Source organism: Miscanthus floridulus, chromosome 11 (assembly GCF_019320115.1).
Source record: "Miscanthus floridulus cultivar M001 chromosome 11, ASM1932011v1, whole genome shotgun sequence".
NCBI classification, from domain to species: Eukaryota; Viridiplantae; Streptophyta; class Magnoliopsida; order Poales; family Poaceae; genus Miscanthus; species Miscanthus floridulus.
This window is the reverse complement of record NC_089590.1, coordinates 80761609-80772754: the sequence shown is the minus strand read 5'-3', so window position 1 is coordinate 80772754 and position 11146 is coordinate 80761609. Positions and strand designations below refer to the sequence as shown.

Here is an 11146-nt window from a genome sequence, read left to right as displayed (position 1 = left end):
TCTTCTCCCGTGTGAATTCCTCGATAAATGGATCGGCAAGAACTCAAGATATGAATAGACAGCACGTGGCACAAGAGTCAAAATTTGCTGTCAACATTTGCATCACTCATGAGCTAGGTTCAGTGTTCCCTGGCTCAGCGCGTGTTTAGTTCCCACCCTAAATTTTTAAAAAGTGCTACAGTACCCATCACATCGAATCTTGCGGTACATATATGGAGCGTTAAATATAGACGAAAAAAAAACTAATTGCACAGTTTGGTTGGAAATTGCGAGACGAACGTTTTGAGCCTAATTAGTCCACGATTGAACACTATTTGTCAAATAAAAACGAAAGTACAACGGTAGCTTAAATTTCAAAGTTTGGGCAACTAAACACGCGCTCACAGAAAAAATTCAACGATGTCTGCAAAAGATTCCAAAGGACAAAGGAGAATGACGTCGATCGCATGGGAATATCCAGACGGCGGGCCTGTTTGGTTGGTTGGACTCAATTTTAGTGCTTGTCCCGTCGGGTGTTTGGACTAATTCACCACACGAATTTTTTTTGAAGCCTAATTAATTCATGATTTGACAATGTGGTGCTACAGTAAATATGTGTTAATGATGGGTTAATTAGGCTTAACAAATTCGTCTTGTAAATTAGTCTATATCTGTGTAATTAATTTTATAATTAACTTATGTTTAGTCCTCCTAATCAACATCTGAACCTCCGATATAACATGGACTAAAATTTAGTTCGTGAAACTAAACACCTTATGAGTGCGGCCTGTCTACTCTCGACTGTGTGGCAAAGACAGTCTCCAACCCCCGCTACTCAAAAGATAAAATCCATTTCAGGTTTAGGTAGCGCTACCAATAAAAAATTTAATACTTATTTTTTGTTTTATGTAATAACAAGATTTAAAGAGAATCATTTCTATAAATATGTTTTTAAAGAATACTACCTATTTAAGTTTTGGTCTTCTGATGGATCTCCTAGAGCCTTTCGATTATTGATGAGCTGCACCTAGGATAAGATGGGAATACGTGTCCCATGTCCGTCTCATCTGCAGTTGCAATTGCAACAGACGAAAACCCTGCAAAGATTGTTCCAGGAACAGGAATTCATGGAGCGAAGCTGGCGCAAAGATATTTGTCTGTTGGTTTCTGGCGTGTTGTGATGCTCAACTGTTTTCTGTTATGCTGAGCAGGCTTATTCTTGGCGCCACTAACGCCTGTGAGCTGCTTCCTGCTGTCTTATTAAGGGGTGTTTAAATTGAGACGCTAAAGTCTAGGGTGTCACATTGAGTGTTTAAATAGTAACACTAAAATAAATTACACAAGTCCTCGGTAATCCACAAAACGAATTTATTAAACATAATTAATTTATCATTAGCACATGTTTACGGTAGCACAACATTGTCAAATTATGGACTAATTAGGCTTAAGAATTTTGTCTCGTAAATAAGTCTCAATCCATGTATTTAGTTTCGTAATTAGTCTATATTTAATACTCTATACATGTGTCTAAATATACAATGTGACAGGGGCTAAAGTTGAGGAGAGAGAAATAAAGAAGGCCTAACACAGATCGACAATGTCCTTGTTCTTTCAGAAGAGAGAGAGTGTGTGTTTCTCTCACAGAGAAATATATTCCATACTCTAGAATGTCCAAAAACTACTTTTATCACAAGCGATTGCTCCTAGGACGTACACTAATTCACTAAACCATGCCAATGAAGAGGCGATAACGTGGACTGAAAGTTCTGTTTTTTTTTTGGGCTTTTGGAATGGTTGATTGTGTATAGGAGGATGGTAAAGTCTAAAATTACCACAGTAGTGGTTAGTGAGCTTAGTTGTGGCCAAAAGGGGGCCAATGCAACATGACCAACCCCCAACAAAGTGAAGATCCAGTGCATTTTGTGCTGACTGGATGATCCTCTATGGTGTAAAGAATGAGCACCGAAAAACTCAAGATTGCCACAGAGCAATACAAGAAGATGTTGCAGTGGAATGCAGGTGGTGAAGAAAATCATTGCACTGGGTATGGAACTATAACCTGAGCTGGCACCAACAAAAACAACACACCGGATGATCTTGTGGTTGAAAAGATGGCCTGACGACAATATTGATCGGAGGATTGGGCAGGCAAGGTGTTCATGTTGGAGTTTGGGAACACGCATTAGATGATCCGGTCATTATAACCAGAGCAACCATTCGAGTATCGCGTAGTGATTCCAATGACTACTTGCAATGGCAATGTAACACATGACATTGGATTAGTACGCATTGGATGATTTGTTGGTGCCCAGACTTGAAAATTGTATCCGGTGAGTGCAAATTTGGTGCGAGTGCAAATTTGGTGTGACTGTTGTGCATCAGCTAGTTTGTTGGCTCGGTCTATTTATACCACATCCACTCGGTGTTTGGGGTCGTCGTTGAAGACTAGAGGAAGCATCATCCAAAATAGCACTTTGTGAGAGTGGTTAGGCTAGTGATTAGGCAAGACTAGGCTATTTGTGTGTGTGCGCGCGCGTGCGTGTGTATGGGAGCTCCACAGTGAACGCCACCAGGGCGAGTTGAGGGTGAACCTAAGAGGCTTGCCGTAGCGTTGCTTTCACTTGGTGTGAGCTTTTATGATGATCTCAAACCATGACGTGGAGGAAGCTTTGGTGACCAAACACATAATCTTTAAGCTCCAACTTGGACTATGGGTGGCGGTTGTCCCACATATACCACGGGATACATCGCGCATATCTCCTTGGGCGTTTGCCTCTAGTAGTACTTGATCTCTTATTTACTAATTTACTTTTCACACTAGATATATGCCCGTGCCACGGGTCATTTCTCACCTAAAGCGACATACTTGGCTTAGCGTTTAGTAAAACAGCTTTACATGGCTGTTGAAAACTGTGGATTGTCGGTAGTATCCTTTTATTTTATTTTTTCTTCATTCATTTTTTTTCTGTCACTTATTTTACTTTTTTCTCTTTTTCCCTATCCTTATCTATCTTCTCCATCTACGTATACGCACATCCAAACAGCTAGCACGCGGGCTCCTTTCCTTCGGGCTCGCAGTCGCAGCCTCGCCTCCGTCGCCGCGTCACGGGCATCTGCGCCCGCCCATCCGCGTCGCTCCTCCTCCTCTAGGACCCTCACCCTCCCCCCCGCCGTCCTGTATCTCCTCTCCCTCCTCGCCTTGTTCCTGCAGGTCGCCACGGCCGCCGCGGCCATGGACCCCGCCGAGCGGGAGACGCTGCTCCGCGTCATGGAGTCCGTCTCCGCCGACCGCGACTGGCGCGAGGCCGCCGGCGACGACCCCTGCAGCTCGCCGTGGCCGGGGCTCGAGTGCAGGCCCGAGACTACTCCCGGCGCCAATAACGGCGGCGCGGCGCGGATGCACGTCGCGCGCCTCGACTTCAAGGTGCCGCCCAACCCGACGTGCAAGGACACGGCGACGTTCCCGGTGGCCGTGTTCGCGCTGCCGGAGCTCCGTGCGCTGTTCCTCGTCGGGTCCTTCAAGAACCCCGACGCCGTGGCCGCCTTCGCTCTGCCGCCGGCGTCCAACCTGTCGTCGTCGCGTCTGCAGCAGCTCAGCGTCCGCGCGAACCCGTCGCTGTCCGGCACGCTGCCGCCGCAGCTGTCCAGCCTCCGGTCGCTGCAGGTGCTCACTGCTCACCGTGTCGCAGAACGCGCTGGTCCGGGGCGTCGTTCCGCGGGGCATCGACGAGCTCGCGGACCTCGTGCACCTCGACCTCAGCTACAAGCCTACAACTCCCTCACGGGCCCGATCCCGAGCGCGCTCGGCGACCTGCGCGGCCTCGACCTTAGCTACAACTCCTTCTCTGACCTCAGCTCCAACAACCTCACCGGCGGCGTCCCGTCCGCCCTCACCCGCGTCAGGGCTCTCAGCAACAACGGCAGCTGGCTCTCACGTTCCTGGCGCTCAGCAACAAAGGGATGCGCGACTTCTGGTTTTCCGAATCGGCATAGGAGGATTTGGGGCGCGCGCACGAAAAGTTTTTTGACGAAAGCGATTGGTATTTTGAAGTGGTTATTATTAACAGATTTTGCTATGTCTTGATTTCTTTACTTCAGATAGTAGTTCTAGGCAGTCTTAGGATTGCTTTATGTTGCTAAACTCTTTGGGTTAGATAACCAAATAACACTAGATGCACATCTTGTTTATTAGCTTGTTTAGTTCGTCTTGTTTAGTTTGGATTGAGCCTCAGGAGTAGAAAATTTTTAGATGACCTAATTCACCCCCTCCGACATGATTAGTGTGATCTCTTGCTAAGGGCATGATTAGTGTGATGGTCCTAAGGGCTCATTGGCTTGTGCCTTTGTAGAAGAACATAACGGTCAAAGTTCTAAGGGGTTTTAGTTTTGCATAGGTTAAAGTCGTTGCTTTAAATTTTTAGAGCCCAATTCAACACCTGTCCAACACCACGCCATTCGGTCCTTACTATGTGGTGGTCTCTTTCTAGAAGTGTTTATGTGTAGGTGGTGATGTCTTGGTGGCTTTAGCTAAAGTTTGTCTGCAAGGGCATAGTCCTATTTCTGTCGTTAGATATTTGCCTAAAAAGAAATATCTTTTCTAGAAAAGGTGTACCATTTTTTTTGAAAAGACACATTTAAATAGAATCTCTTAAACCTATTCCTAATTAAGTTCAGGATGAGGCTCCCAATCTGGTTGGTGTTCCAACATCCCAAATCGAGGTGGCTCTAAACTCCAGTTTGCCTATACTTGAGTTCCTCTAGATCCTACTCGTCAGGATTACCGTGCTCTGCAGGTTGTTCGACATGTGTTCCATAGCACTTTCACTTCCTATCTTTTACCATCTTGGAATCATGTACCTTGCACGTGTGAAGTCAAAGTTGCTTCGTTGCTTTTGCGTCAAAGCTTGACAACAATGACACATGGTGCGTCCCGTCTGTGTGTTTGTCTTTATATGCTAGCAGCTGGCTATTGTGTGGGTATGAACGTGGGTCATGTCTTTGTACCGAACTTCTTTTGTTCACAACTGAGCGGCAGAGTTCTCGTCTTTTCATTAAAAAAACACTCATGTGTGATTGGTAGTGCATGAGATTTCCTACAATAACTCGCTTGAAACAAATTATTGCCCAAAAACTTGTTCCGGACATATCTCGAAATCTCAACTTACCCTTTTGTAGCCAAAATCTAAATGCTAAAGCTCCACTAAGGACGTCCGCCCCACGTCTATCTCATTCGGACACTACTGCTGGTCCTGCTGACTAGCCCACAGGCTTGCTCCCCTCACTATGGCAAACTGAGCGGCAGAGTTCTCGTCTTTTCATTAAAAAAACACTCATGTGTGATTGGTAGTGCATGAGATTTCCTACAATAACTCGCTTGAAACAAATTATTGCCCACAAACTTGTTCCGGACATATCTCGAAATCTCAACTTACCCTTTTGTAGCCAAAATCTAAATGCTAAAGGTCCACTAAGGACGTCCGTCCCACGTCTATCTCATTCGGACACTACTGCTGGTCCTGCTGACCAGCCCACAGGCTTGCTCCCCTCACTATGGCATACACGGTTTTCTCCAAGAGAGAGAGAGAGAGAGAGAAGAGAGAGAGAAGAGAGAGAGAGAGAGAGGAGAGAGAGAGAGAGAGAGAGAGAGAGAGAGAGAGAGAGCGCGATATTTTCCCCCATCACACATCGGCTCCTACGCACCGTCCGCCCTTCGCTCGTCATCTCTGCGAGGCTACTTGCCGTGGGCAGCAAGCCCGTCGACCGACTGTCGTTGCTTCCCGACCGCCGCTCACCCATGGAGAGGGAGACCATAGCCGTCCGACCGCCACTACCGCCTCCACCACGAGGGACGGATGCTTGGTCGGCGGCCAGGAAGACCTTTGCCTCCGCACTGCCCAGCTCACCGTGGCTGGGTGTGGAGCTCGCCTGCGTGCAGCTCACGACAGCCAACGGCAGCTCGGGCGGAGCTGCACACATCTCGTGCCCGCCTACCCAGTTCGTTGTGGCCGGGGCGGAGGTCGCCCGTGCGTAGCTCGCGACGGCCGGGATGAAACTGCACATGCTGACGAGGCTCCTTTCTCCCAACCAACAAGGAGATGTTGCGCTGAAACTGCATATTACAAGCGTCTGTTTCAAGTGTTTCAATTATTTCAGAGATACGTTGTAAGTATTTTATATCGATGTTGCAAAAGTAGATCGGAATGTTGCACATGTTGCAATGATGTTTTCAAGTGTATGTCCTAAATGTTTCATCTGCTTCAGACGTATGTTACAAGTGGTTCAAATGGATGTTACAAAGTAGATCTAGATGTTGCATATACATACATATTGCAAGCGTACGTTTCAAGTGTTTCTGGTGTTTCATACGTAAGTTGCAACTGTTTCATCTGGATGTTGCATATGTTTTGCAATGGCTACACACATGTTTTCTTGGTGTTTCGGACGTATGTTGCAAGTGTTTCAACTGTTTTGAACATATGTTGCAGAGTGTTTCATCTGCATGTTGCAAAAGTAAATCTAGTGTTGCACATGTTGCAGTGAGACCTAGCTGCCGAGTTGCGCGTGGGAGCAAAGGGGGTGCGAGCGGCAGGCGCGAGCAACGGAGTAGGCGCAGATCGAGATGCGGCCCCACGTGGGCCCGCACAAGCACGAGAAACGAAGTGGCATGGGCCCCCACGTGATGCAGACGCAGACATGTGGGCGGGGCGCAGCAGCATGTGTACACAGGGGCGTGGGCGCATTAGGCGTGGATGTCTATACGCTAGCCCCGTCCGGACGTCCAGACACTAGCTTATGCTGACATACGTGGTTGACATTTTTTTGGGTGTGGTATGGTGGGTGGTTTGGAGGGGAGGAAAGAACATACTATAAACTCAGGTTTAAATATGGCTAAACAACGCTGGGATAATATTTTTGTCGATAATGTCGCCCCCTTCACCCAAAAATATCTAGCTTAAACATGGCTAACTTATCTATTTTACCAATGTTGTCCCCAAAAGATTCATGTGAAGTGAAGCTCCACACTGGACCACAGAGTATGTGAAGTGGCAGAAATGAGGACTGAAAGTTCGTTTCATTTCAAGGCTTTGTTCTATAGGGAGTAGGGGTGCGAACGGATCCAATATGGAGTGATATCGCTGATCCTATATTTCTTTTCGGATTTAGATTCGGATAGTTTCAACTATATCGGATATGATACGAATGAATATCGACATCATAAATATGTTATTATTTAAGTATTTAGATACAAATACAGTATTGAATGCTGAATATATAAACTTGGATATGGACAGATTTGAACTTCTCTAAATTGATTAGGACTCTAATATGGTCGGAAAATATTCATACCATTTGTACCCTTATTTGGAGACAAGAAAAGGGGGAGCTATAGTGAAAATTTTGGAAATTATGTAGCAATTTCATTAATATAGTTGCACGTTTGCAATTTATGGTGTTTTTATGCACTAATGCACTTTACGGTTTTGTATGCACGTTATATCAACAGTGCACAGCTTCAAACACATGCGAGCTGTTCCCGTAGGCATTTATGTGGTTCATGCTTCATACACCTATGTTTTTTAAGGACCTAAATCTAATATAATAAAATAAGTACTACTTCCCGTTAGACTTTTTTTTTTGCGCCTACTTCCCGTTAGACTTGAGCATTCAGCGGGACGGGCTTACTTCGGGCTGGGGCAAAAAAAAGCCTGGTTGTTTTGGGCCAAAAATACCCCGCCTATACCGTCCTATTGGGCGAGTCGGGCCTGATTTTTTGGGTCAGGTTTAGACCTAGGCAGACCGTCAGTGTAGTTTAATGTGTAAAATAGCTAAAATAAATATTTTTGGTCGGGCTCGGGCTGCGGAAAATCTTTTTTAGATAGCAGGATCTATGTTCAAGGCTTGTCCACTAAGGTGTCGTTTGGCACGGCTCCAGCCAGCTCCGGCTCCCGCCTGCCATTTCACTGTTCATTCACTGTAGCAAAAGCCGGTTTTCTCTCTTCTACTGCCTTCTCTCACTATAGCGGGGTACTGTTCACAGAGCCAGCGGAGCCAAAATTTCGAGCTTCGCCGGTGAAGCCGCTGGCTGTGACTGTCTGTGAGAGGGAGAGAGAAGGAGAGAGAAAATCGGCTCTTGCTACAGTGAATGAACAGTGAAATGGCAGGCGGGAGCCGGAGCTGCCTAGAGCCGTGCCAAACGGCACCTAAGACTCGTGGGCGTGCCGGGCCAAGTTGGACTCAATTTGCTCGGGTCTGCTTCTGGTCATAACTCATAAAAAATACTTGGTGGCTGACAAATATCTAGTAGAAAATCTAAAACTTTTGATAGTTTTGTTTAGGAGCTAAGTTTACATATGATAAACTCTAATAACACACTCAAGAACAAAATTTAGAAGGACAACAGATAACAGAGTTCCAATAAAGAATTACAACGTCAACAAAAGAGCTATACAAAATTTCACCTATAAATCTATATATGATGTTTATTCCGATCCATGTCCCACACCCTTACACATATGCCGCATATGCAAAACAAAAATAAGACCAATAGTAACTAAAAGAAAATTTATATAGCTATGCTAAAAAGCTATAGTTTCCTCCTGCTGAAATGTACTTAAATTAACATAAGTAATGAACATCTATCATCTCGCAGGAAACAAACTAAACGAGACAACCGGTAAAGAGCTATCTATCACAAGAAAATTGTAGACCCTAGGAATCTCCCCCTATGCACTTCTAGCTTTCTTATCATCGAGATAGTTTTGATAGAGATATGAAAGAAAACCCCAAATCGAAATTAGCATGGCTATGATCTTGACTCCATTCATCTTGTCATGAAACGCCATCACACCAAAAAGAGGGACAATAGGTAGAGCAAATGTGCTGATCACATTCGAGAACAAGGACGATACCTCAAAAACCAAGCCCACCACTCCAATAGAAGCAACCTGCCAAGACACGGATGTCCACACCAGTGTCATCAGGTAGGAGAACTCTCCTGATTGGAACCTATCCATCTCCTCTTTTAAATCCATCCATTCTCCACTTGCAAAGAGTCCAACAAGAGAAGCAAAAGTTGCCACAAGTGCAGTATATATCTGCATGTTTAAAACTGCTGAGAAGGTTTGTTTCTTGATCACATTCTCGAATGTAAGTTGCATAAGGGAAAGGATAAGTGCGTAGGTGCCTGATGCTCCTAGTGTCAACAGGAAACCCACAAGATACTTTCCTCCTATGACACCACCAGTAGGTCCATGAGATTCATGATTGGCTCCAAGGAGTAAAGCAGCCAAGGTAAGCAGTACCACGGAGTTCATGATTAAACCGGTGAGTTTCTGAGAGGTTAAGACGTATGAGAAAAAGACGTTGAAGGCCAACTGACTAGCACAGATGAGTGAAAAGGTTGAGACTGGAAGAAACCACAGCCCATGGGAATACATCATGTTGTCCGCGGTTATGATAAGCCCCAAGACAATATATATCATGGTAGTTTTTCCGATCGGAGTTTCGCTGGAAGACGACTTTGAAGGGAAAAAGAACAAGACGAAGAACAATATAGGGAAGCCAGCAGTCTGCACAAATGTTGATAGCCACTTGCTGTTGCCACCTTGGCTGTAGTAGTATCTCCCTAACAGTGTTGCTGATGTCTGACCAACACTGAGGAAGATTGCATCCGCTGCCACCACAAACCACCTTTTCCAATTCTTAGCTTTTGAGCTTCCCGATGGTCCTTCTTGAGTTGCAGGAGCTTCGGTTTTCGATGGTCCTGCGCGGTTCATAATGGATACAATGGAAGTTACTAATGATTAAGAGACGAAGTGGACAGACAAAAAAATTCTCTTTCAGGGTTTTGCATTTAACACGAGTAACAACCTCCCTTTTTATTTTAGCAAAGTACAAATAGGTGAACATTGTACACATTAGGCTAATATAGGCCCCAAAAATAAATATAAAGTGGCTCACATGTGTCCTCAAGTTTCCAAAGTCCCTCACTAGCTCTCATACAACTAACATGCTAGGGTCCTATGGTATGAAATGTCATGAGGTCATGCTACTAGCGCACACCCTTTGTATAGTTTTGGAGGAGAAAAGATTACCCCCTGTTGGGGTAACATGGCTGTTAATAGAAAATATCTGGAGTAGTAGCATTTTCATTCTTCTGTGAAAATATATTATGATAAAACTACCTTTACATGGGAAAAACGAGAACGTTGTGCTGGTTTTATATATAGTTCCATATCTACATTTTGTGTGATTGACGATAGAGCACTGAATCACAATCTTTTGCAAAAAAAGAGCCTTAGAAAATTCTAAAAAGAAAATAATTGTAGAATAAGAACAACCATCCCACGCATTGAAAAGATACTAAATGCTGAAATTCAAATCCTGCAAAGAACTCGCCCAACCTTCTCCAATCCAAGGAAATAAAAATGCGATATACAAGAGAAACAACGTGCAAGAGAAATGGTATAGATCAAGTGGCCGACAAAGAACATAATAATAATAAATTAAACGTGAGATCAAATCAAACATGGAGCAGCTAGCAACATATTTAACTGACCCGGGATTTGTATCTGAACCTCGGCGGTGGTGTTCGCATTGGCGCCTCCGCTGTTGCTGTTGCCACCGTTGTTGTCGTCGGCCATCTTCTCCGAGGAACTCTAATAACCCTCCAGTCCCAGTGAGATCGTCCAAGACAGGAGGAGGAGAAGGAGATGAGGAGGAGACGAGAGCAGTGCTGAGTGCTGTGGGGGGCAGAAAAATCGCGACGCCACCACGCGCTTCGCGGTGTTGGGAGAAGAGATAGAATAGGGTGGCATGCGTCGATCGATCGATCGTCGTAGAGGGATCCGAGTGAAGTCTCGTAATCTAATAATAGAAACAACCTTCCGGGACGACGACGACCCCGGCCGGCCTGTTCCAAGAGAAACCAGTCTGGTGGTCAGTGGTCACTGGCGAGTGCAAGGGATGTAGAACCAGCGCCCGCCCGTTACTTCCTCGGCGGCGGCCGCGCGGATGGCTGCGTTTGACAGTAGGAGAGACGAGTTCGCTCGGCTCCCTGCCGTCTGTTGCTTCTCTCGCCGCTTTCCTCTCGTCTCCGGTCTCCTCATTGCGGAGTGCGGGGCGCGCACGGTGTCCGGTCCTATTTCGGTTCGCGCGGGGTCGCGCC

The 11146-nt window shown here is 45.6% G+C and overlaps 2 protein-coding genes across 2 annotated transcripts; one reads left to right on the top strand and one right to left on the bottom strand.

Annotated features, from left to right (window-relative positions):
- Positions 1-3211: 3211 nt before the first annotated feature.
- Positions 3212-4063, top strand: LOC136492284 (receptor like protein 29-like). Its single transcript, XM_066488355.1, has one exon. It carries the CDS (start codon positions 3212-3214, stop codon positions 4061-4063), a length of 852 nt encoding a protein of 283 aa, XP_066344452.1.
- Positions 4064-8421: 4358 nt separating this feature from the next.
- On the bottom strand, positions 8422-10790 carry LOC136494472 (probable purine permease 11). Its single transcript, XM_066490630.1, has 2 exons — positions 10538-10790; positions 8422-9742 (listed from the first exon to the last, which is right to left on the bottom strand). The coding sequence occupies exons 1-2, from the start codon at positions 10620-10622 to the stop codon at positions 8703-8705; spliced, it is 1125 nt and encodes a 374-aa protein (XP_066346727.1). The 5' UTR covers positions 10623-10790; the 3' UTR covers positions 8422-8702.
- Positions 10791-11146: the final 356 nt, after the last annotated feature.